This window comes from Pleurodeles waltl, chromosome 3_1 (genome assembly GCF_031143425.1).
Source record: "Pleurodeles waltl isolate 20211129_DDA chromosome 3_1, aPleWal1.hap1.20221129, whole genome shotgun sequence".
Lineage (NCBI taxonomy): Eukaryota > Metazoa > Chordata > Amphibia > Caudata > Salamandridae > Pleurodeles > Pleurodeles waltl.
Window position 1 is genome coordinate 847940557 of NC_090440.1, and position 26900 is coordinate 847967456.

At 43.7% G+C, this 26900-nt stretch overlaps 1 protein-coding gene across 1 annotated transcript in view; it reads right to left on the reverse strand.

Annotated features, from left to right (window-relative positions):
- Nucleotides 1–26900, reverse strand: part of CSMD2 (CUB and Sushi multiple domains 2) — a 1417205-nt gene that overhangs the window by 12854 nt on the left and 1377451 nt on the right. The window contains exons 68-70 of the mRNA XM_069223779.1: nucleotides 15517–15604; nucleotides 8830–8962; nucleotides 5753–5929 (exon numbers count right to left, since the gene is read on the reverse strand). Of these exons, the coding sequence (XP_069079880.1) occupies nucleotides 5770–5929; nucleotides 8830–8962; nucleotides 15517–15604 (381 nt within the window). The 3' untranslated portion in view covers nucleotides 5753–5769. The remainder of the gene's footprint in view (nucleotides 1–5752; nucleotides 5930–8829; nucleotides 8963–15516; nucleotides 15605–26900) is intronic.

Genomic DNA, 26900 nt, shown 5'->3' on the forward strand with positions numbered 1-26900 from the left:
AGCATGGGGAAAAGGAAAGGTGAGCCTGTGAAGGTGATCAACAAGAGGTCAAGAACTCAAAATTCAATACTGAAATTCCTCAATAATGCAGTGGGGGATCATCAGAAAGGAAATCAGCCTTGTCAAAGATCAACTGCTTCTGGCCAACTGGATGCCACTCCTACTGCCGAGCCAGATGAGGCTTTGTCCCGACCACGTCTGTTCAGGCCCACTCACCTAACAGTGTGCTATCTGAAGAGGTGGACTCTCTGGGGATTCTTAAAAGTACGAGAGGTATTTCAAGTGATACTCTGACAAGACCCTCTGAAGCTAACAGGAGCCTAAGGGTTAAAAAGGCAAGAAATCAAACTCAATAGATACTGACTCTTTGGTACCTTGCAATTGTCACATAAGCCTACAAGGTAGGGATTTAAAGATACTGGGAGAAGTTGAGGCTCTCCATACATGACAGAGTTACCTGGAGGAGGTGGTAGGAAAGCTTTATTGAGAAAACTGAAAGTGGGTTGTTTAATTCAGCTCTGAACCTTAATGCCCCTAATGCCTGCTTACAGCTCCCAGCAATCCCAAACCTGAGGCACCCACTAACAGGGATTATAGAGGCCCACTGATCCCTGGAGAGAGAGAAGGGCTTTCAGATGGAACCTCAGAGACTGTATCACCAGTCGCAATTTGCAACACCCATAAGAGACCACATGTGATTCTAAGCTCTTAGAAGCAACACCCGACCTCCCCCTAGTATTTCTCTCGTGAAACTCTAGCATGTGTCGCTCCAGATCCTAAAAGGGAGGATGCTTCTAGGATCTCTCATCACACCATCTATCAGGAACGCTTAACCTGTATTGATTCTTCCAAGGTGGTCATTCGGCTCCGCCCTTCCTCGACACCTTATGTCCCTTTTTTGACCAATATTCCAGGGGTGATTCTGAGAGCAATGTTCAGCTTAGGAACAAGGTTACTCGTTGGATCACAAGCCAAGTCGGTTGTGCGTCATCTTTATTTGATGAGATTATCATGACACAAGGGGTTAGTTAGATAGGGAACGCCCGTAGACAAGGGCAGGATGACTGCATAGTTGTTAACTTTCCGAACCCTAATTGGGTGGAATATTTCTATTTAAACTGGAGTCAAGCATGTCTAGAAGAAGCAACATCTCTGTTCACCCTCTGGGTTTCTTTTATCTCCATGTCATGCTAGGCCTCAGTTTGTGGGGGTGGGGTCACTAAAGTTTTAAATGAACATTTTGTGATAAAGTTAAGATGTAACAACATTGTCTGTCTACAGGAGACTTGGGATGTTAAGGAGAGCTTATATTTAGATAGCAATGATATTTTGTTGTTAACATGACATCCACAACACATGGTAGACCAAAGGGGATCTTGTAACCTTTGTGAGTATGGGTCTGGACTGCAAAGTGGAAGGGGCTCCCTTCAACTCTTTGAACATTTTATGTGTCCTTTTGACCTTCTTTAATAGGTTACAGTTGTTAATAATAAATGTGCATAACTCTGATGTAATGAGTGAAACTCCAGTTATGGAACTTGGAATGTTTTTAGAAGAATTTTTCTTAGAGTTGACCACATATACATTGATCTTGTTATAAGGAGATCCTAATTTGCATCCCTGTATGACTTGTAATCATCTGGAGGACCCTTGTGTTCCCTCTAGTGTGTCTGACCAGGTGCACTTTCATCATACGTGATGGGGAGGCTGCTAAACAACCTGTTAGCGGAGTTTAATTTGGTTAACTCACTGTTTATGAGAAACGTTTGAATTCAGAGATTTAGTTCCCACATTCAAGGGCAGAGGCCACAGCACAACTACTGATTTTATATTTGCATCTGCCAGTCTTTTTTCCTTCCTCATTAAGTTTGAGACAGCTTGGGAAGTCTGTAGCGACTATAATCTGCTTTTAGCCATTTTTTGCTGGGAGGACTCCAGGAGTGCTATTCCTCATTTACATATAGAGACTGTGGTAACCACGGCCCAGGGGTGCAGGATCAGTTGGGCTACGGTTGTCCCTACTGATCTAGAGAGTTTGATTGCTGCTTGTTGCTCTGATTTCTCTTCCTGTCAGAATGAGGACACCTCTGAATCTGGCATCTTGAATTCTCTCCTTAATATATGTAAAGCGGTGAAGGAAGCCCTCACCAGGACGGGATCACTACCCCCGGCCACAAATAGTTTGGCAAAGGTTGTTCGAAGGCCCATAAAGCTCTGTTGTTGGCCCTGCATAAAAAGCCATGGGTTAAGGAAGAGGTTAGAGAGCTGAGGGCCTTATTCAATTCTGCACTAAAGGAGCGGATAAATGCTCTTATATGAGAGGCATGGGAAAACCTACTCTCTACATGCTCACTAAAGGATAGCTCAGCCTTTTGGAAGGTGGTAAACCATCTCCTCTTTAACTCGGAGGGTATGTCCAATCTGCCACCACCAGTCCTGGCTAATGTCTGGCCCACCCATTTTAATTCATTTACAAACACGTGGGACCTACTCCTCTTCATATAAACCCCAGAGAGAAGGGTGAACCACGTTTTAGCAGGGAGAAGGTGAAAGATGTACTTATAGCCCTCTCCTGATCAAAAGCTCTGGGCCCCCGATGGGGTTCGTGGGGATTTATTCAAACTCTGGTATTGATCTCTGGGCCCCTATAATTTTGTCACATTCAAATGCTGCGACCTGATGACCTAAGCCTCTCATGGCATTAATCAGTGATTGTCCCAGTTTTTAAAAAAAGGAATAGAGCTGACCCTGCTTGTTACAGGCCCATATCCCTAGTAGATGCAGAAGTTAAAATCATTGGCCGGGTACTGCTGAATCGTTTAACAGCCCGGGCAGCTGAGCATAATATCCTTTCAGATTTACAATATGGATTTAGACCAGTGCTGGGGACGACAGTACAACACCTGAATTTATATTTGCTTATCAGCAAATATACGAAAGCTAAAAAGGGAGCTACTCACTTGGCCTTTATGGACCTCAGCACTGCTGTTGACACTGTAATAGAGCTAAGCTCTGGGCTGAGCTCAGGTCCATGGAGGCTGAGATGTCACTGGTCATTTTTCTGCATAATTTGCATGAGGGGTGTATGGCCTCTGTGAGATATGGCACCAATGGGGAGTGCATGACGCACTTTAAGTTGAGGAGAAGAGTGTAAGAGGGCTGTGTATTAGCACCTTTTCTTTTCATTCTGTATGTTAATCGGCTAGATACCTTTTTAATTGTGCAATGCCAGGATGTTCCACTGATTGGGTTCAAATCTGTGCCTGTGCTGCTTTGTGCGGATGACACAGTTTTAATTGTGCGCACTGCTAATGGTCTGCAGCATGTACTAGATCATTTTGTCAACTTGATGGATAGTCTGAATTTGAAGACTAATTTTTCCGAATCGCACATTATGGTGATTGGTCCATACAGAGTTAAAACCAGAAAACATATGATTATTGACCATCACAATAGTAGAGTTGATAATTTTCAATAGTTGTGTATTCTATCTGACTCTCAGTTGGAGTGGAGCACACTGATTACCATAAACTTACAGTCTTTCAATAGAGTTGCACATGGCATAAGGGATTTCTCTAGCCACCTGGGATGCACCAACATAAAGTCAGCCATTGATATTTACAAAGCGAAATGTATTCCCAGTGTAAGTCTTGGGTGCAAGATCTGGGGTTACACAACTTGTATATCTACCCATGTTGCTGACAATAACTTTTGAAGGCGGGGGTAACAGGTTCATCAAAGCACTCCCACAGGGATTGCACATGACTAGTTGAAAGTTGAACTCTCCTATAATCGACTCGTTTTAAGGGATTGTTTGAGTCTGGATAGTCAGAGTTGTATACCTTGGTTGCATTATATTAAGTATACTCAGACCTTGGAGGACTCAAACTTTTTCTTGATCCAGCCTGGATTGGGAAAGCAGATATTTTGTGGGTTAAACACTAATTTTGTGCAAAAAGGGAAGTTCTAGCCCTTTGAAAGAGTTCACTGACCCATTATTATATGGTCAAGTCTACAAGCATTATGGATTTTTATCTGACTTTAGATATTTCATGTCATTGTAGAAGACATTTTACCTACTTCAGATTGAATCTGTTCCTCTAGCTGATGTTTGGATGGCACAAGACTTCTGAGTCTCCTGTATGCACCTGTCACCCAGGCCCTCATTACGGACCTGGCGGTCTCATGACCGCCAGGTTCACGGTAGTGGTATGACTGCCGCCAATACGGCAGTCCACGCACCATATTATGACCGCAGCAGTCGTGCCGTAGTCAGACTGCCAGGATTAGTCGTTCCAAGCGGCCTGGCGGTCATGGCAGTCCTAATCCACCAAGGCAGCACTGCAAGCAGCGCTGCCCTGGTGATTATGACTTTGCTCTCTGCCAGCAACTTTGCATGGGCAGTGCAGCCCAGGCACCCCCACCCCTCCCGGCCAGCACTATTGCAATATTCACATATTGCAAGGATGATGGTGCACCCTGCGCACTACAGCATTGCTCCTGGCTCTATTACAAGATGGAGACAATGCTGTAGGCCATTTCCCTCTAGGCCAGTGGGCAGAAACTGAGGTTTCCGCCGCTGACCCAGCGGGAAACTCATAATGGGCCCAGCGGGGAGCCACAATGGTGGCAACCTTCCCGTCGGAATTTCAGCGGACAGGCTTTTCCGTCTGCTGAAATCGCAATGAGGCCCTCAGTCTCTATTCTAGATACTTTGAATATTGTTTTTATTTGTCCTCAATTCAATACACTGTCATATAATTTTATCCACCCACTTTTGCTGCTGATGAATTTTGATCAAGTGTGGCCTGCTTAATTATATTTGCAATTTCTAGCCACCGCGAATGTGTGTTTTTACGTATCCGAGTTTTTATCTGGAGTCTTAAAGCCAAGATGTTGAGGTGCTATGTTTTATCTGTGGTCTATTTTAACATGTTTGCTTTTTCTATGCCATAATGAAATGTATGTTCTTATGTACTTTTTTGATTTGCATTGTTCAAATTGAATAACGCAATTTTTGACTTGACTTGAAATGCTCACTTCTTCATGGCAAAAGTGCTGTTAGATGGCATAGACACAAATACGCAGACACAACATGGTAAGAGTGACAGATGATCATTACATCCCACATTGTGAATAAACTTTCACAAAAACACCTACCATACATCGTAAGAGAGTCATGATGTCCACGGTGGCTGCTTCTTTCACAGCAGTGAAGTTTGCGGACTGGGCGCCATGTGTAAACTGTCTGCTTGGCACATGTTTTTGTTTTCAATAACCAAAAGCCAAAGTAATGGGCCTGACATACAGGGAACTGTCTACCGCACATGGGGGGTCATTATTCATTTTATCTACCTAAGTTCACCTTAGGTCATGTGAATGTGGAATGACTGTCACTGTCTCCTGGTGCCTCTACAGACAGGTTGCCAAGCCAAAAAGAGCAGGGGAACATGAGTTTGTCAAAGCCAGAGTCTCACCAATTTACACTAAGACTGCCTCTCAACCAAACTCTAAATTAAGTGATACGTAATTCAAATGGTACATTATTAATAAAACAACACTTCAGTCAGTAATCCATTCTTTAGAAATACCAGGATCCATCACATATTTAACGTACATTGCAAGACTGACTTGCAGCTCTCTACAGCCCTCCAATACTTAATCACACGCAGTCTTAACACATTTTGGGTGAATGCTTTACTTCTTTTCCCCACCACAGCAGTATCACTGAGCATTCTCTCACACAACTTACCACATACGGGGCGAGGGCTATACAGCTGTGCACACAGTGCTCACTGTAAACTCTGTCTCGTTGGCCACGATTTCTGTGGGTTGTACATTCCGGTCATACATTGGATTTTCAAACGTAGCTCTTCCATTCGTGTTCTCATGACCGACAAAGCCATTGAATGGGACTTTAGGTCTCCTCCTGGAAGAGAAGAAGGGAACCCTGTTATACTTGGAGGTGTCAACAAGCCAATTTGGAGGGTGGCTCCAGGAATATTGGTTTAGGTCTCATGCTCAACTAGAGGCTCAACGTCAGACATTTATCAATTTTGCTACTTTTGATAAGCCAAGAAGAGCATTTGGACATCAAAAGCTAAACATAGTCTAGCCTTCCAGTTTCTCTAAAAAGGCATGCTGATCAGGGGTGGTTCCGTGCTGTAAAATTTTGTAAAGGTTGATTTAAAGTCTCTGTGGTAGAGCTCTCCATGGTAGCTAGCTACAATGGTGTTAGAGCCTAGAAACTCAGAACCTTTACTGTAGAGCTAGGGCTTTGTTTGCCCTAGGGTTCTGCAATTGTTACATCTGCTTGGCGTGCCCTCGTGTTGACATATACTTTTGCAACAGGTATTTTATGACATGAAATCCACGCTGTCTCATATGACGTCATCCATTTCATTTGGGTGCCAAGGAATGAACATGACAAGAGAAAAGGGAAATTTTGAAGTGGGATTGCCAAATGGGGGAGAAATGATGGCACAGTATGGCTGAAATAAGGTATTGAAGGTAGGAAGTAGGGAAGAGCGCAAGGAAGAAAAAAAAGAGAGGAAGAGAATGAATGTGTTCAGGATAGATTGCAAAAAAAAAAAAGGACAAAGGAGGATGAGAAGAATGAACATGTGGAGAAGAAGAGGCTAGAGAAAGATTTGACAGGGCAGGATGTAGAGGAGCAAAAGACTGGACAGGAGGTCCGTGGTGAAAATGAATTGCTGCGGGGAGGAGGTGGGGCAATTACTCAACAGGGAAATAGGAATTCAGGGAGACTGAACAGTGGAGGAAGTGGGGCACATATTCAGGAGGTAGAATGAAACATAAGCTGGATGTCAAGACACATGGAACAGCATGAAGGGAAGGACAAGGGTATAATGGGCAGCTTTAACAACAAAAAAGTGGGTGGAGAAAGGAGACCGGACATGAGAGAAATAATGTAGCTGGAGAAAGCAGGTGATGAACAGGACATCGGTGCTACTTATTGGAGAACAGGGAGAGAGGTGGAGATCACATGCAGGACTTGTGAACCCAAGGGGGGCTTCCCCACTGATAGTGATGACCAGATAAGCATAGAATTGACTGAGACTTTGAAACAGATTTTCATGGTAATTACATGTCCAATAGGGTGCAGCTCCTCTTCCATAGTTTCCACACTCTTGCCTTTATTCTAACTGAGAGAAGGAACATTACAGAAAGATCTCTGTGATAATGTGTTCATGTGATATGTAACTGGTTTGCTTGGTTTTGTCATAGTTCTGCCACACAATGAGTGATTAGGAAAATACCACTGATTACAACCCTTAGGGTACTAAGGACCTCATTTATTAGGAAATGGCACAGTGCGGTGCCACAAGCAATATTGCTTCGCCGAGCTGCATCCGGTATTTTCAAGAATACAGCACATCCCTGTGTTTACCCCTGCATCGGCACTAAATCAGCTGCCTAGCGCCAACTTAGGCACCCTTGCGCCATAGTGCAAAGATGCCTGCATTGCGGGGTTTTTGTTTATGTACAGAAAAAGCCACCTTTCTGAACATAAACAATCAATAATGGTGATTTGCTCCTTCTATGTGCGCTGCAGACTACAGCACCCATAGAAAGAGCAAACAAAGGAGGAGAAATAAAAGTATTCCGCCTCATTGCGCCACTCTAATGCCACCCCTGGGAAGGAGCTAGTTTCTGGCACTGCCTCAGGTTTACGATGTCTCGTAAATCTGGGGCAGCGTCAAAAAGCAATAGGTGCTGCATGGGTATGCCCACAGCAACACCCATTGCATGCCCCTTTGCCTCAGAAAGCTGTGTGGGGCGACCCATATTCACAAGGCGGTGTTAAGGCATAAAACTGGCTTTACGCTGCCTTGCAAATATGGAGCAGGGTACAGCTCCACCGGAGCATCGCTATAAATGACACTCCGGTGGCACAAGGGCCTCGTAAATGAGGCCCTAATTTTGTTAGCTGTTAACACCTAAATACTTAGTCACCTTTACCACATCTTAAACAAAACATAAAACTATATTCTGGGTGCTTTATGTACTTCACCAATAAAATCTATTCGGAGACCTCAAAAAATGCTGCAGCTGAAAGAGGGGAGCAGTTTCCGAGGAACTCTGAATTGTGGAACTCATTTCCTGCATGCATATTAATGCATATTAATGGTGACATCTGCAAGCCTTTAGAAGAAGACTGAAACCCAACCTATTGAGAACCATATGACCTGTCTCATTCCCTCAAGCAGCACCTGCTGGTGATTCAACAAAGATTGCTGCTCTAATGAGGTTTCCTTATTCGTTAATTCATTTATTAATGTATTATGTTGTTCTACACTTTGGAACAATTATGGGGCACTGGCTTCATTCTAAATCATCTTGTCCAAGAACTTTCATGGTCATAGGCTTTATTAAGCTTTTTACTCTGTGAAAAAGACCCAGGTTTAAGCTAACCTACCCCAAAGTCAGCTGCTGCTGAGTTCTTCAAAACATTACCCCTTTTAGTCCCTGGTAAATACAAAGAGGCAGTGGTCCAGGAGAGGGCAATCTTGAAAATATGGATGATGGTGAACTAGGGAATGTCTGACTTAAGAAGGTGGGAGAGAGGGACACTGGGGAACAGGGAAAATGACTGAGAAGCAAAACTTGAGAATGTTGGAGTGGATAGTCAAGGAAATGTGTGAGAGGGTGGTCTAAGGAATATGGCAGAGGTGACTAGAGCAATGAGGGAGATAGTGGCCTTAGAAGGGTGAGACTCCTTAGTATTATGGAGTATATGAAAGGATTGCATAGTGAATGTGGAAAGGTTCAGCTAGGGAATGTGGACAGGGTATTGGCAGGACCTACCTGTGTTTGTAAAGATAAAGCACAAACCCTGCAATGATCAGGGCAATGAAAGGCACAAGGATGGCAGCAGCCACTGAGCTGCTGTTGGACGTGAAGTGATGTCCTATCGAGTCTGTGTCTTTCGCCCGCAGATCTGCAAAAAATAAAAATAAAAAGTCATTACATTCAATGAAGCATTAAAAAACAGTAGCTTAACAAAATCCCCCCTTAATGACTGCAGGAAATCTGACTTTTGTACATGGTCATCACTATTTTTTCACTTTGTATGATTGACCTTATAATTTTACTGGCTTTAGAACTCTGTGCCTTTATCCCTGCTAACCAGAAGTAAGCTGCTTGTGCTTTCCATTTAAACATAGTAGAATTAGCATATTCCTAATTGGTCAATTTAACTTACCTTAAGCCATTAGTACATGGTACAGAGTGTACCCAGGTGGACTGTAGCATCTATTGTGCCATCCATTACAGTGGTAGAGCAAACAGAGCTTCAGGCAGACCCTGGGTATCCTGACTGTAGGAGTGTAAGAAATACAATCCAGCTTGTCAAAATAAACCCTTTTCATAAGTCAAAACCTCCCTTTTAAACATTAAAAAGGCAGTCTGTAGGCCTTGTAGTCCACAAGGCAGAGTGCATGGCATAAAAAGTAGGACATGCACAAATGTAATGTTAACATATCTTTTCAAAAACTATTTTTTACCATGGCAGGCATAGCAGAAAACCAGAGTACAGATTAGGAAACCTAATATGTTATCTTGGGAATGGGACCATCTAAAAAAATAATTAACCAACTATTTTTCTTAGGTGTTGAAAATCTAGTTGAATGGTGGAGTCGCATTTGAATATATATTAAGGAAAAGAAGCTTATAGAAAGTTACCTTTCCCTGCCTGAAGTTCCTAGATGCTAAACTTGCAGTTGCTGTCCCACTTTTGACAGCTAGTAATTAGCATCTGAATAGGTGAGAAGTGCTTCCCAGGAGCAGACAATAGGCTGACCTGAATGAGCGGCGATAACTCCTTTGAATCTGACATAATATGCAAGGTATGGCTGTGAGCATCCTTGTTGACATTGCAATGTTACATCTGACGTCAATATGAAAACCTGCTTCACAGGTCTCTCTGGTTCACATATAACACTGGGGGAGCACTTAGAAGGAAGGGAAACAAGATGCAAAAACAATACTTGGGTATGGTTGCTGGAAAACCCTACTTTTGTTCTTCCAGACATCTTTTCCTGGGTTTATTGTGGGTAGAGTGATTGCCCCAAAATGGCATTTTATTATTAGATGTGGGAGTACAAATGAATACTATAGTACTGCCCCCACACAAGTCCCTAGCCCTCAGAGCCCAGGTTTAATGTGTCAGAAGATTTCATCATCTTGAAAATACCCAATATGGGTATTGTTGGCCCCGGGAACCTATACATTGTTTAGAGTGTGACCACCAGTCATTCCCACCCACTAACTTGTGCCAGGCACAAATGTGACACCTCAAGGCACCCACTTCAGAGCACTCCAGGACCTGAGGAAGACGAGAAGATAATTGAGCCCGCTGTCAGTGACCGAGAAGAGCCCTGAAGGATTGGCCCTGCTCTCTCTTGTCACGCAGGACAAAGAAGTGAACTCCAAAGATCATAAATATAACCTCCTGTTAACCCCTTTGCTGCTAGGCCTTCCCACTCCCCTCTTGTGCTAAGCCTTTTTTTTGCTATTTGGGGTGGTTTGCGCATAACTTTCTGTCCACATAACGTATCTAAAACAAATTTGCATCTCTTTTTCCAACATCCTGGAAATTCTAAATGCACCCAGGATTTATGTATTCCCCTGGTGGGGAACAAAAAAATTGCCAAAATACAGCTAAATTTAGTTTTTGGGGGAAAAATTTGAAAAAGGTGCTGCAGAACAAAGCATCTGATTTTTTCCCCGCAAATAGCATCTATGAAGGGTTTGCAGTGCTAAAATCACCATCTCCCCAGCTTTCAGAAACAGGCAGACTTGAGTCAGGAAACCACGTTTTGACACAGTTTTGGCATTTTACTGGGACATAGCCATTTTTTCCTATTTTGTGTGCCTTCAACCTTCTTCCAGTTAGTGGTAGAAATGGTTGTGAAACCAATAGTGGATCCTGGAAAGCTATACATTTCTGAAGAATAGATACAATTCTGAATTTAGCAAAGGGGTCATTTGTGTAGATCCTTCAAAGTTTTCTTATAGAAAGTAACAGTTGAAATGAAAACATATTGAAATTGAGTTAAAAAAAAAAAAAATGCCATTTGTGTCTACATTTTTATCTGTAACTTCCTCTAACTATGGTAGATTCTCAAAAGCAATATACCGTTGCATCTGCTGCACCCTTTTGGTTGCTGGGATATATAGGGCTTGTAGGTTAATCGAGAGCCTGAGGTGCCCCGAGCCAATAACCTGAGCTGCACCTCACAATGTGTACAGGCTATGCAGCAATTCATTTGGTATAAAGAGTGAAAAATAAGTATCAAGGAAACCTATGTATTTCCAAAATGGGAACAAGGTATGAAGTTTAGAAGCAGTAGTTATTTGCACATATATGAACTTGTGGTTAACCATTCTAGCATGTGAATGATATGGCATTTCAAAATTACTTATTTTTTTTCACACTGTCTTACATTTGAAAGGTGCAACTGCAGACAAACACAATTGGCAATAACACTTGTTCTACTATTCTGTGTTCTTCTAAGTCTCCAGCTAAAAAAGGTACTGCACCTGTGTGGGTAGGCCTAGTGCCCTAGACAAAACGCAACATGAACACATCACATTTTCCACTGAAAGCTGACCCTTTTTTGCCATGTGCCTAGCTGTGGATTTTGGGACCAAGCTCCGCCAACATATAGGGAAATCTAGCAAACCCGCACATTTTTTTAAACCAGACACCTATGGGAATCCAGGATGGGGTGACTTTTGTGGCTCTCACTAGGTCCTGTTACCGAGGATCCCATGCAAACCTTAGAATTTGTCAGAAAAGCACATTTTCCACACATTTCTGTGATGGAGAGTTCTGGAATATGAGGGGAGCCACAAACTTCCTTCCACCCAGCATTTTCCCAAGTCTCCCGATAAAAATGGTACCTCATTTGTTTGGGTAAGCCTAGTGCCTGCAACAGGAAACAGCCCAAAAACATGGACACCACATTTTTGCACTGAAAACGGACCCTTTTTCGCAATGTGTCTAGCTGTGGATTTTGGGCCCTACCTCTGCCGGCACCTAGGGAAACCTAGCAAACCTATACATTTTTTTAAACTAAACACCCAGGGGAATCTAGGATGGGGTGATTTTTGTGTCTCTCACCAGGTTCTGTTACCCAGAATCCCTTGCAAACCTTCAATATAAAAAAATTTTTCTCATATTTCTGTGATGGAAAGTTCTGGAATCTGCAGGAGCCACAAAGTTCCCAGGGCGCGCAGAAAGACTTCGGTATCCATTTATGTGGGGTGTGGAAATGGCCATGCCCAAGGGGGTGGCCCCCACCCCTCGTTTATAAAAAAAAATCCTGGTGTCTAGTGGGCTTTCTGCCCCCCTTTGGGATGGATTGGGGATAATTACGCCAAATCTGCCCCTTGTGGAAAGATTGTGTCTATTTTTTAGTGGGATGGTGGTACTGCTGTGCCCGTTCTGGGCAGTCCCACCCCATGACTGTTCTAAAAAATAATCTTTGGTCCCTAATGGGCTTTCAGGGGGGCACATTGGGGGTAATAACCTCCATCTGTCCCCTGGGGGGGGGCAGAAAGACTGTGCCTACTTTTGGGGGTGAAGGCATTGTCTTCCCCATTCTGCAAAACGCCCATCCCTCTTTTATAATAAATAAAATACCTGATGTTTAGTGGGCTTTCTGCCCCCTGGGGAGCAAATTGGGGGTAGTAACCCCCATCTTCCCCCAGGGGACAGAAAGACTGTTCCTATTTTTGCAGGTGGGTGGGGGGGTTGCCTTGCCCATTCTGGGCAGCCCCCACCATTTTCTAAATAAACAAAAAAGTCCCTGGTGGCTAGTGGGTGGGTCAGATTAAAGGCCATTGCCCCCACCTGCCACCCAAGGGGGGAAGAAAGACTGAATTATAAACAAATAAAATAAGGGGGAGTGAAAGCCCTTGCTGGAGGGGCCACTCCTCCCTCCCTAGTTGTTTAGTAGAGTGGATCCCTGCATGGGGATCCACCAGGGAATCTACTAGGAAAAGGGGAGATTCTCCCTTTTGCAACAATACCTCTCCCATTGAAATTGGTGCTCAGGGGGCTGAGATATGCCCCCGGGGACTGAAGAAAATAAAAGCAAATGAGCCAATTGGCTCATTTTACTTTCATTTTTACTGTAATGACGCAGGTGCGCACTGCGCGACTATCGACATTTCAGGGTGGGGATATTTTTAGCCTTGGTTGCTGGGGAAGTTACTTTACTCATTGCCCTAAATTAAGGCTGTCTGCTCTGTATGATAACTCAGGTTAATTTATTAACTTTGAAGGTTCACCCAGACAAAGGTTGTGGTTGTTCCTTGTGGTGGCTAGTCACAAACCCCAAATAACAACTTAGAGCCTCATTTACGAGACCCTAGCTGCACACTGTACCACCAGAGCATCATTTTTTTAATGCTCCGGTAGCGCAGTGTACCAGCCTATACCTACAAGGCCATGCAAAGTCACATAGGACCACATTTACGCAGAACACTGCGTGAAAGGGGCGTTCCATGGGTGTTGCTTGGGGTGTTCCCACGCAATACCCATGTAATCCAAAGGAATCTGATGCATTCCCAGATTTACAAGTCTGGGAATGCTTCAGATTTCTACGCCACCTCAGGAGTGGCGTTACAGTGATGCAATAGGGAGAAATAGCTTTATTTCTCCATGTTTTTGACTCTTCCTATGTGTGCTGCGTTTTGCAGCACACATAGAAATAGGAAAACACCTCTTGTGATTGTTTTTATGCAGGAAGGTATCTCTTCCTGCACAAAAACAATCATCCCCATAATGCAGACACCCTTACACCATGGCCCAATGGTGCCTACTATGGCTCACGGCAGCAATTTGTGCGCCAGCACAGGGGAGAGGACAGAAATGTGCTGTACGTGTTAGATACGGCGCATTCATGCTCTTTCCTGGTGGTGAAGGGGGGCACGGAAAGTCATTTGCTGTGCTGCCCTGCACCACGGGCTTTGTAAATGAGGCCCCCAGTTTCTTACAGTGGCTCCTCTGATTTCTGTTTCCAAAGTGGCTCCTTTCCATGACCTTTAAAATGAATGGTTAAGGCTTTACCGGGAACGGTCTCTTAATTGTGAATTCCTACTGGAAATTCTGTGTGACCCACTTTACCCTTCCTATCAATGGTGTTACCCTCCAGATTATATGGGGTCCCTAACAGGTGAAGAGGCTGGAAGAAATGTCACTTTCTCCTAAAGGTGCTTTGCTATCCAACACAGTTTATGGCTCAGATATGTATTTCCTTCAGGTGATACAGCACCATTGGTGATTGAAAGATGCATTGTTTGTTTTTCTCAATTTACACCATACCTCCTATAAATCAGTTAAAGTAGTGATTATATCCAAGTTGATGCTATAATTGCTGCTTTACATGAATATATATGTATATTCTTTCTACTTGGCAATATGGTATACTCTCCTCTGAATTGGGAGTCCGCCTAAAGGCATGTGCCCTTTTACAACTTATAACCACAGAAATTCATTATAGCATGTGTCATGCTGATGAATTATTCAAGCTGAAAGGCAAATACTATTCTCCTGCATGCTATCGTCAGTGTTGAACTCGTAGCATCCTGCTGGTCTGCCATGTATGGCAACTTCCTGGGGTTTCCTTGCATGCCTGTAGTCCGCTTATCAGACACTACTTGCCCCCCTGACACCTCAAGCACCCGCTGTTGTATTTAAAGCCCATTGTAGCATTATTAACTAGGTCATCCTGCCTCCACTTAATCTATCATGGGTATTTTATATGCCCTGGTGATTTCCTTCTTATATGACCCGGATCTAAACCCTGTGGTCCGTTTCCACTGCTGCTTTCCCTCAGCATCCTACCGTCTACAAGACTGGGGACACACTCAAGCCTACTCCACCATATTGGAGAGGGGTTTCTGCCCTCTGCCCGGTTTTGGGGAGACTGGCGATGGGGGAGCTTGTAATTATCTGCACGAGGATAGACTCATTAGGTCATCCACGATCAAAGCTGCCTTTCCTTGCCAATATTGTGGCCATGTTCAGTCGATTAAGAGGACTGAGGATTAGAAACATGCTCTTCTTTAAAACCCCTCATTTTAAGGCAACCTTACCCTGGATGCAATGTAATCTCTAAGGCTCCCATCTCATCTTGGAATTCCCTGTATTTTTATTACTTGAAGCATCGCATTTTAACAATCTGGAAATGTTAAAATGTAAGGTACCTTAATAGCTCATGGTTTAATGTAAAGTGCCTCGATACCCCATGATTTCAAACTGGTATTAAGATATTTCAAGTAAATTATTATTCCTATTTAGCTGTTCAGGATCCCACAAAGTTCCCCAGGAGAGCGTACCACAGAGATGATTACATTGGTTTCTTGCATGTCATATTCTGGAAGAAACTATATTTCGAAGAATCACAAATGTTGTGACAAAAATGTAGAAAAGATGTTTAATTTATATTAACAATACTTTGACGCTAAAAAAACAACACCCACCAAGTCTCTGGAGGCCGAACTGTCCAAACCCTTTGCCACGCACAAATCCTTGGAACACATATGTGCCCATCGATGGCTCAGAGGACACCTGCATTTAGAACAGATAAAAGGTACAAATAATGTTAGCCATTTAATACACTCGAACAAGATGTCTCCCTTCATTCATAGCTACAGCCCTTTGCACATGGACTAGAAGAGGATGCAGAGATGTCAAACATCAGCAGGGAGAGATTGAGGGCTCACTTTTCAACAGTACAGGTTCCCCCTCCTGGATACAGATGGAGTGAGGAAGCCAGCACGGTGGCTGGCTATGCACACTGGCATTGTGGGTAGTAAGAAATGGGAAGTCTTTAACTAAGGGTCAACAAATGTTAATATCACTGCAGGTGTGGTGGAGCTAAGTCAAAGATCTGCGTTAGACCCCATACTCAAGTGTTCAAATCCTGGTAGAATCAAATAGCATTTAACTCTCTTAAAATAGATACATTTGTAACATTGAGTTGGGTAACAATAATCATCTGGTATTAAGCCCATAGGCATGCACGTTAAAATGTACGTTATGTTTTTACAGTTTCTCTGAAACCGGTCAAAGTCAAGAGGCAGAGAAATCGGGATAATCCTATAGGTGTCTAATCTCAGCCTGGTGAAAAGATGGTGCACCACTATAGCTTAATTTGCCAAAGTAACGGGGATCAAAGAGAACGGTATTGCTACTAAGGTCATAAATGGTGTGAAGGGTGAGGTCATTTCTTTTGAAATCTTATAAACCAGGTGAGGTTCAAGACGATGGCATTGATGACCAATATTATTGGGAAGACAGTGGGCTGCAATGGATTGCAATGCGGTGTCTGAGGCAGGCAGAATGTGTGAGTAGGAAAGGTGCCTGCCTTGGCATAAAAGGCATTGGTGGTGTGGGGCATGAAGGGGTGACATTGAATCTAATGTAGCAGTGATCTGGTACGTTAAGGAAAGCAAAGTAGTTGTGTTAAGAGGATAGGGGATGAAGGGGGAGAATTCAGGCCTATATGTAAACGCTTTGGAAGGCCTAACATATACTTACAGACTCCAGGGAAAAGTGTCATATGGCCTACAATGGAGGCACTGGATTCTTCCAGACAATTCTACGGTAGGGTAAAATTCATGTTTACATTTCCTGCCATTCGGCAGCTGTTTACTGATCATCGAGAAATGTGCTCGTATTCTCTGCCAATTAATCTCTCAAACAACACCCTAAATATCCTCTTAAATTCTCACAATAGAAAATTGACCAAGAGGTTCAACACTGCCCTTTGCCCCATTACAGAAGGCCCTCTACAGAGTCAATGCGAGACACGCTGGAGAGACAGTGAAAATGCAGTTTCACTGTCACTGCACATGCTGTGTCTGTGATCGTCTGAGATGTGAGACCCTGGTACCCATTGAGGCTCGTAATCCTGTGCCAGTTAAGAGTGCTGAACTCAGGGATAAAGAGCAAACATTGGGCCCTTGTGGACAGCTGTTCAAATCCCCTTGCAGCTATTAGAGGCTAGCAAAGCACCTGCTTTAGACAGAGTGAGCCTGGGCTTTCTATTCTTGCATATTCACACATGACCTGCATGTATATTATGCTTAAGATCATGGAGATAAAATGAAAATATTTGTGATTAGCGGTGCGCTTGAGGGAATGGGTCCATCTGAAATGCACATACTCCTTTGCCAACAGTAATTCAGCTTTAAATGAGTGAGAAAATTACTGGCAGAACATGACAGGTCAGTCTCCAGAATGGTCCTGCAGGCACTAGGAGGGCAGTGGTTCGGAGAATGAGCAGATGGTGCCTGCACTGGTGTGTAATATTTTCAGAGATGGGAAGAGAATAGCTTTCAATTCGAATCAATGATTCGTTAGCACTAAGCTACTATCAACGTGCAGTCTTATCAGTGCCTTTAGTCACTGCACGCAAAACCTGCAGTGAGCAGGATATGCCAGCAGAGAATTAGAGCTAAGAAGAGCGTCTGCTTTGTCCACACAACTGGATACTTTAATTAGGACACCTTTTTCTCCCCCCTCTTAGTTGTGCATTATTGTGGTCTCCAAAACCTATAAATTGGAGATCATCTTGTTATTTTTTTAAGAGAACTAATTATGATGTATAAAACGGGTAGACTCTCAAGGGGGGACTACATCTCCCAGACTGCTCTCTGGCTCCTGGAGGCGACCATTCCTTGCCACAGCTGCTCACATTCAACATCAACGAGCACTATAAAGCGCCTTGGAGCACCCCACAGCGCGGGACGTGCTAGACTCTCAAGGGGGGACTACACATCCCAGACTGCTCTCTGGCACCAGGAGGCGGCCATTCTTTGGCACTGCTGCTCACATGCGACATCAACAAGTGCTATAAAGCGCCTGGGAGCACTCCGCAGCCCAGAACTTGCTAGACTCTCAAGGGGGGACTACACCTCCCAGCCTGCTCTCTGGCCCCAGGAGGCGGCCATTCCTTGCCACAGCTGCTCACACTAGACATCAACAAGTGCTACAAAGTGCCTGGGAGCACTCCACAGCCTGGGACGTGCACGGGCGTGCCTGGGCCAAGGGCAGACCCATCCATGCCCATCAGCAGCTGAAAGAGGCTGGGCCTCTCCTCTGACATCTAGCAAAAGCAGGGTGAGTGCTAAGTTCGAATATCTCTATCAAATCATAGCTGGAGGGGGGGTTTCTGACTCACCCTCCCAAAGCTGTAACTGTCTAGCGCTTGAGAAGTGCATTAGGTGGAAATCGGTTGCTGGATAAATTGGCAGGATGGGAAGGAAGAGCACTCTGCAGAAGGGTGAACAATCAGTAAGGGGCCACCAAATTCAACTTTAGACTCCTTTCTAGCCCGAGCGGTCGGGGTAGTCTCAAAGGAGTTAGATTTGGCAAAGAGAAGCCTTTCATTGGAAATGAGTGACTGGCAGCGAGCGTCAGCCAATGATGAGGTTTATGAGCTTTCTGATAATGAAGATGGTTGGCCTGTGGTACATCAGGTAGAATTGCTTAAATCACCCCTGGCAGCAGCTAGAAATAATTCCGTGGAGGATCCCACAAGAAAGGGCAAGGGGACTTTGTCTGACTCCCCTCATGGCTGTTGTAGCCCTCCACTCAAGAGGAGAAAACCTCAGAAGAAACCTGAGAGAAAACCCAAAGTGGCACTTTCTGAAAATCTGAACTGCTCTGGTACCCAGGAAGGTACCCAGGAAGTCAGTTTCAAGTCCTCAGCTTTGAGAACCTCTTGGTAAAATTCAAGGAGATTGTTGAGGCATGCCTGTTGCCGGTAAAGGAGAAATTGCAGGCCTTGGAAGCAGCAGTTTCCCTGTTGTTTTCCATGGGGGGGGTGGCAGTACAGCACCAGAAAAGTGCTGGACTTTGGATCTTGAATGTTATGGCCCCATCCTGGAAAAGGAAACCCCGCTGGACAAATACCCAGCAATTCAGGAAAGTGTTACCCAGCAGTCCTCGCACCATCCAAATACAGGCAACCTTGTAAAGCATGTAAAGACGGCCGAGGAAAATTCCTGTAGAACTGCAGGGGAATCTAGTAGAAATGGTATTAGCGGGAGATCCGTGAGCTAGACTGAAGAAAATGCAGTAACGGTTCACGAGCGGAGGAGGGGTAAAACTTTGCACTGTTGTAATGGCTCCCACTTGCCCATTTGAAGTTTCCACCTGACTGTGCCCCCTATGTGGTAATACTTACAAATGTTCCGCCATTACTCTCAGGTGTAAGCAAATGCACTGAACAGCTAAAGAATGAGACAGGACATTGGCTAAGTAAAAACTGTGATTTTCACTGCAAGGACATTATGGATATATTTAATTTGTTAGAAGGATTGGGTGGGTAGGCCCCTGTAAAAGGAAGGACAAGGGGACTGTATTAAAGTGAACTGTAGCTACCCAGGTCTAGCCCAATGTCAGCTCTTGTCACGATACACTGTTCCCCAGGCAAGTGAAAAGATTGGTATGGCCCCTTTAGGCTTATTTTATAGGCACACCCGGCCCTTAGATGGTTTCTGAGCCAGGATCCTTCAAAACTTCAGGAGGGTCGGCAACCACTTACAGTGGAAAATAGATTTATTGCACTCTCGGACCTGGGGGAGAATGATTGACGGTATGAGCGGGTGCATCCGTTAACACTGGAGGTAAACGATAAGGTAGTTTCATGGAGGTTCCCTATTACAACCCCAGGTCTGGGAGGATTGGATGAGGTGTCTTCCCTGACTCAGCTAATCTCTTGGAATGTGGCAGGTTATGGCGCTAAACTGCAAGATGGGCAATGGGTAAAGTTTATTTCAGGCTATGATTTTATTTTACTTCAGGAAACCTGCTCAGAAGGTGCGGTGGTATGCAATGGATTTCAAAGATTTGCCGTTCTGGCTGAACGGGTGCCTGGTTGTTGCCCAGAACTTGGTTTTGTCACCCTGGTTCGCATCTACAAGATTGCTAGAGCGTGTCAGATTAATCATCAGTGGTCATCAAGGTCTCTTCATCATTTGGGTGGTATTCCCAAATAAGTATAATGTCCTTCTGGTAAACTTCTACAGTGCAGTATGTGATTCTGGTTGCCAAATCAGGTCCCTTTTCTCGGCGTTGCAGATATTGAAGGGGAGATTGCAGGCCTGTGGTATGGAATTCCATGCAATTGTATCTGGAGAATTCAATGCAAAGATAGGGGACTATTACACTGTTGAGAATCCTTTTGAGTGGGATTATGGTGTGCCTGCACCTGAGGATATACAGGATGCGAGGGAAAAATCCCTTATTAAGGGGTTACTGAGCCTGGGTTTGCAGAATACGTTTCACCTGGAATCTGCATGTGAAAAATCAGGTACCAATGTTTGTGGGGAGACGGGCTGGGTCGATAATTGATTATATCTTTGTGTCCCCTTCAGTGAGAAATCTGGTCCAGCACGAAGAGGTGAAAAGGCAGTACTTTAGTGATCACAACCCCCTCATGGTCTCCCTAAACTTTCCATGCAATATGTGCACATCGGTGATTGGTGGGCTAGTAGGTTTGAGAATAAAGGATCAGGGCAGGAGAATTGGTTGGAGACAGGTGAGCATCCCACAGGTAGTGAAGAGGGTGGTGAGCCAAAATTTAAATTAGGTAATAGGGATTCTTTTGGCTGAAGTGATTGATGCTGCAAATAAAGTAAATGACACCATCAAGGAATTCATGACCAAAAATGAAGAGGCAATTCCTAAGTATCAGGGAGGATGGTTTAGCAAACCCTGTTATGTGGCGAGGAAAACCCTGAAGAGGGCATTGAAGGCACAGCCTAAGGATTATGCCCATGTGAGTAGTGTGGGGGCTCAGTATAAATCTGTTCTGAAGGAAAGTAAACAGCAGCTCAAGGAGCAGCTCAAGGAGCAGGCTTGGGAGGATTTGGAGCGTGCGTCACACACTAAAAACTCAAGCGTGTTCTGGAAACTAGTTAACAGTGGTATCTTTGAGGCAGAAACATAAGTAGGGCTGGGCTGTAATATTCCCCCTGATGGATGAGCTGGCAGGTTATACCTTAAATTTGGCCATCGGATTTACACTTGATGAGGTGTTGGGGGTTATGCAGGATAGCTCAAGCCACAAAGCGCCGGGCCCAGATGCAATCCCAATGGACCTATATAAAAGTGATCCTCAGTTGTGGACGTCTATAATGCTTAATGTCTTAAATGCAGCAATGAGTGCAGGAATCCCTTCCTCCTGGAAATCTGCATGTATCGTCCCTTTGTTCAAAAAAGGAAACCGGAGTGATCCCAAATCCTACCGCCCAATCTCACTGTCAGACACCTTGGTGAAAATATTGTGACAAATTGTTATATGTCGTATTCAGGAACGGATGAGAGAGCATGATATGCTGAGTAAGGTGCAGTATGGTTTTAGGGAAAGACTGGGGACTCAGGAGCAATGTTTGAATTTGCTCATGTTGATCGGTAAATACATGCAGGCGAAGAAGGGTACTCTGTATCTTGCTTTTATGGATCTTAGCTGTGCTTTTGACAAAGTAAACCGCAGCAAGTTATGGGAATGTTTAACATTGATGGATATGGAGCTCCAAATTGTGGAATTGCTCTGATACTTACACTTGCGAACAAACCCAACCGTTAGTTATGGGACTCATGGGGAATGTATGGAATGTTTTAATTTTAAGAGGTGTGAGACAGGGGTGTGTTTTGGCCCCCCAACCTGTTTCTTTTATATACAAATGGTTTGCACAATTTCCTGGTGGAAAGATGTAAGGATGTTCCTATAATAAATGGAAAACTTTTTCAGCCCTGATATATGCGGATGATGCAGTGCTTCTGGCCCATACTATGAATGGTCTCTGCGAGATGGTTAAGGCGTATGGTGATTTTATGTCTGATTTAGATTTAGATTTAGAGGTTAACAGCAGTAAGTCAGTTTTTATGGTCTGTGGCAAGCCAGTGAGCAAAGTGGGCGCTTTGAAGATCAATGACCAAATCACCAGCCATGTGCAGGAATTTCCTTATCTAGGGGTAATTTTTGATGAAAAAGGAACATGGAAGCCCTGCATTTCAAGGTGATGTGCGCGTTTTAACACCACTATAGGAGCTACTTTTGAGTTTGCCTTAAGAGTGGGTAATAAACCTATACAGCCTCTGTTTGAGGTGTATAGACGTAAATGCCTCCTGGTTCTTATGTATGGGGGACCACTCTGGGGCTATTCGGGTAGCACAGCCCCGCAGATAGTGGAAAATCGCTTCTGCAGAAGGTTATTGGGCATGGCGCAGAATATCTCCGGGTTTTGCCTACAAGAGGAATTGAATTTAGAGTTCGATGAGGATGGGATTAAGATTGCGCCCCTTATGCTATGGATTTCCATCTGGTCAAATGATTGTGCCTCCCTAAATAGGGAAATGTTGCGTGGCTGTTTGGCATGTGATCGAGCTCTGGATATCCCCTGGTTGGCATATATAAAAGAGGTTGCCACATCCCTTGGTCGCCCAGAAATGTTTTATGCCCCACAATGTTTAACACGTACCGCTGAACGATGGACAAAGGAGAACTTTTTTTTAATTCTGGGAGCAAAAAGGGAGGCAGAGGTATTAAGGAAACCAATGGTGAAGGATTTCTTAATGCTAAAGGGGCAGGTGGGTCCGGAGCTGTATCGCTTGATGGTACAAAATGTGTGGGAAATGTCACTCATTACTTGCTTCCGGTTAGGATTACCAGAAGTTTTTGTGCTTCCGCTTGGCCAGTACGATTTGAAATCCATACAAATTTGCCCTTGTGATGGGGTGTCCTTACAATCTTTAATACATTTTACCATGTTTAGTGATTTTTCTGCAACGTTTAGAGGAAGATTTTTACTCCCCCTATTGCGAAAAAAAGGGTTTTGTGCAGTACCGCCCAGCCTATTTGTGGTTGCATATGGTCCCAGATGTGTTGGTGTGTTGGGGGATGGGGTCCTTCTTAAAAGGAGCTATAAGTTGGCAGAACAGTGTAAATTCTTTTTAATTATAAATTTTTTTTTTCTTCGAATTTTGACTGTAAATGAAATTGGAAGATTTTAAGATTTTAAATATGTGAACTTTTATTCTTTTTTAAATGTTTTGTATTTTATATGTTATGTATTTATGTGATTTATGGTTAATATTATATAACCGAATAAAGAATTGGGGCCAAAGAATTGTTTGTATAAAATACCTATTAAGATGTTTTGAAGAAGTATTAATAATTGGTGATGCACTCGCTGAATATAAAGGAAGGACATCAGAACTCTACTATTATACGTTAATACAGTTGAGTTCTGACATCACAATACCTGCTGCTAGAGCCAGCATCTGAGATGAAAGGCAGGTTAAGTCACAGAGCATAATTCAAGCAGCTGTTTAAAGCAACAAGAAACAGAACGTTGATTTTCTTCTTTCTGCTCTATTTCTCGAGCTTACAATGATAAGCAGAGAGAACGTTTATTTTTGCACTCCTTAGATAGAGAACAGCTGGAAAATGTCTGCATGTTTCCACACAGTCTGAGTGACTGCAGTTTTTTTAAATTGACATATTGAACTGTTTCTAGTATCTGTTAGCAACAAATATCTAACAGGTTTTTGATGTGTTTAATTTTGCGCAATAGGTTTTATTTTTATTCGCCATGTTTGCAAACATGCTTGCTCTTTCCTACGAAAGAGATATGCACCAATGTTTTGACTAGTTTGTGGGAAAGTCGTGGTGTGATTAGGTACTATATGGAATAAAGTACCCCCTGGGGAACATGATGAGGAAATTGCAAGTCACCTCGGTGTTCCATAACCTTATAAAGGAACTCAGCCTTCAGTCTTGTTCTTCAATATAGAACTCCGAGATGACTTGCAAAATCCTTATAATGTACTTTAAGTACATTGGGCCAGATGTAGGAAAGGATTTGCAACTCGCAAACGGCAAAAACTGCCGTTTGCGAGTTGCAAATCGCATTTTCCTATGCAGAAATGCATTCTGCGAGTCGGACCGACTCGCAAAATGCATTTCAGAATCGCAAATAGGAAGGGGTGTTCCCTTCCTATTTGCGATTCCTAGTGGTATGCAATACCATTTGCGACCGCATATGCGGTCGCAAATGGTGTTGCAGTTACCATCCACTTCAAGTGGATGGTAACCCACTCGCAAATTGGATGGGGTCCCCATGGGACCCCTTCCAGTTTGTGACTGGACCCAAAAACATTTTTTCAGGGCAGGGAGTGGTCCAAGGGACCACTCCCTGCCCTGAAAAAATACCGAAACTAAAGGTTTCGTTTTTTTTTTTAAGTGCAGCTCGTTTTCCTTTAAGGAAAACGGGCTACACTTAAAAAAAAAAAAAAACTGCTTTATTTAAAGCAGTCACGAACACGGAGGTCTGCTGACTACAGCAGGCCTCCATGTTTGCGAGTGCCCATAGTCGGTATGGGGCCGCAATTTGCGACCCACCTCATTAATATTAATGAGGTGGGTCATTGCGACCCCATACCGACTCGCAGACGGTGTCTGAGACACCGTTCTGCATAACATTTTGCGAGTTGCAAATAGCGAGTCGCTAAGACTCGCTATTTGCAACTCGCAAAATGCTTCTTTACTACATCTGGCCCATTATCCTTTATATTAGCAGATGGCCATGATACCACATAAAGTTACTAGTGACACCAAAAATAGTCTCAGATAACATACTACATGCTAAAGCTGATGGTAGAAGATTTGAAAACTACTTCAGCTCGGTTCTGACATTCGAAAGTCTTTAAAAATGGTTCAGCACATAAGAATTAAAAACATTTGAGAACAAAATCAATTTTCAGTTAAACACTAATCGAATGAAGTACTCTTTTCAGGTGTATTTCAGAGTTACTGCATGTTAATTGTTTCTAAAAAATTAAAGTTATTTACTGAAAAACATTTAGTCTCACATCTCCCTTTTTCAAATGCTGAGATGGAATTTAGGACAGGTGAGAAGTAATTTGCTTCTTCTCACGTTTTAAAGAGTCAGCTTCATGTAGGTGCAACTCATGTTAAACGTCTTCAAGCATGTGTCTGTCACAGGTTACAGGCTGCATATTGTTTGATGTTTAGAGTGATTTCCACATTTATTCTGTCATACCTTCATTGTTACAGTGATCTACTGCCACCCAGGTCACAGCTCTTTGTTTCTGAATGGATTTGTGCAATTATCCCCTTTTAGACCTAACATCCTTGGCGTGGTATTCCCCAAACATTTTGCTTTCTATGCCTTATTTTGCTGAAGTTGTTTTTGTTGGCATTAGGACTCTGTGCACTTTACCTCTGCTAACCAGTGCTAAAGTGCTTGTGCGCTATCCTTGAAACATGGTACAATTGGACTATACCTAATTGGCACATTTAATTTACTTGTAAATCCCTAATAAATGGTACTACATGTGCCTAGTGCCTGTAAATGCTACTAGTGGGCTGCAGCACTCATTGTGCCACCCACTAAAGTAACCTTTTAAAACATGTCTCATGCATGCCTGCCATTGTGGCCTGTAGTGCAGTTTTAAAATGCCATTTCGATCTGGCAAAATAAACCTTTTGTCAGGCCTAAACCTTCCTTTTTAATACTTAAGTCTAAAGTCACCACTAAAGTAGGCCCTAAAGGCTTACAGGGCAGTGTGCATGGTATTTAAAATGTAGGACATGTGTGTTTAAGTTTTACACGCCCTTGGCATTGAAAAACTCCTATAGTCGTTTTCCGCTGCTGTAAGGCCGATCTCTCCCAGAGACTAACACTGGGTTGCCCTGTTAAACTTAATATGTGCTAACATCAGATTGGGAGCAGATAGGAGATATGCTTTTTACACTCCAAATAATTGTCATTTTGAAATCTTCTTAACTGTGAAGTTGGATTTTAAGTTACAATTTTGTAAATGTCACTTTTAGAAAGTTGGTATTTTCTTTACTAAACCAAGTATGCCTTTCTGCCAATGTCCTGGGTAACATGACTGTGAATGGGGCTGCTTTTCAAGTGTATGTACTGCTCCTAGACAGTGAGACAAAGTCAGCCTAGGTGGGAAGGGAGAGGGTCTTCTTGGCAGGATGGCTGTGGAGGAGTTGTCCTCTGCCCTGATTACATTTCAAAGGGCAGTGTTGGCAGCACACACAAAGGAACCCAACACCAGGCCTGCCCTTGTCAATATAGACAGTTAGGAGCCAGGAGAAGAGGAAGAACTGACCCGAACTAGTTTTGGGGGTAGGTCAGGAAATTCCCCCTCACAAAGGCTGTCAACAGGTATAAAAATAAGACCTTCAGGACCACTCTTCAGAAAACTCCTAGACCTTAGGGAAGATTCAGAAGAAGGGCTGCTCTTCTGCCAGGAAGACTGCCCTGTTGCTGGAAGGACTGCCTTGTTATCTGAAAAAGGAAGATTGGACATGCTTGCCTTGATTCCAGGCTACAAAGAGTGACTCCAAAGGTCATTGACTGACATCCTGTGTGAGCTACAGGGAGAAAACAAGCCTTTAGAGGCATCCCTGCAACTGCCCAGTTTAGTAGCACCAACTGGACCTGAGGGAGCCCTGTTGCTGCCCTTTGCTGGAGTCAGCCCTGATCCCCAAGAGATTACTCCCAGGTCCTGGACCATTGACTGGCATCAGTAAAACTCTTCATCAAGAAAAGGGGAATTTTTTCAAGTTTGGGCTCCTCGTGACTGCAACCTCATCACGCCGAGAACCGACCACCAGTGATGACCTTTAACAAAAAGCTCAGCTTGAACTGCTCTTCACGCAGACTGTGACTACCTGTGGCAGCTGACAACACTAGACTTGCACTTTTCGCTGACAGCAACCATCCGTGATGATCAAACAATACAAAGCTGTGGCTAACACCGGGTCTTCACTCTGCAGCACCAACCATCCAAAATACTTGACCAGCTC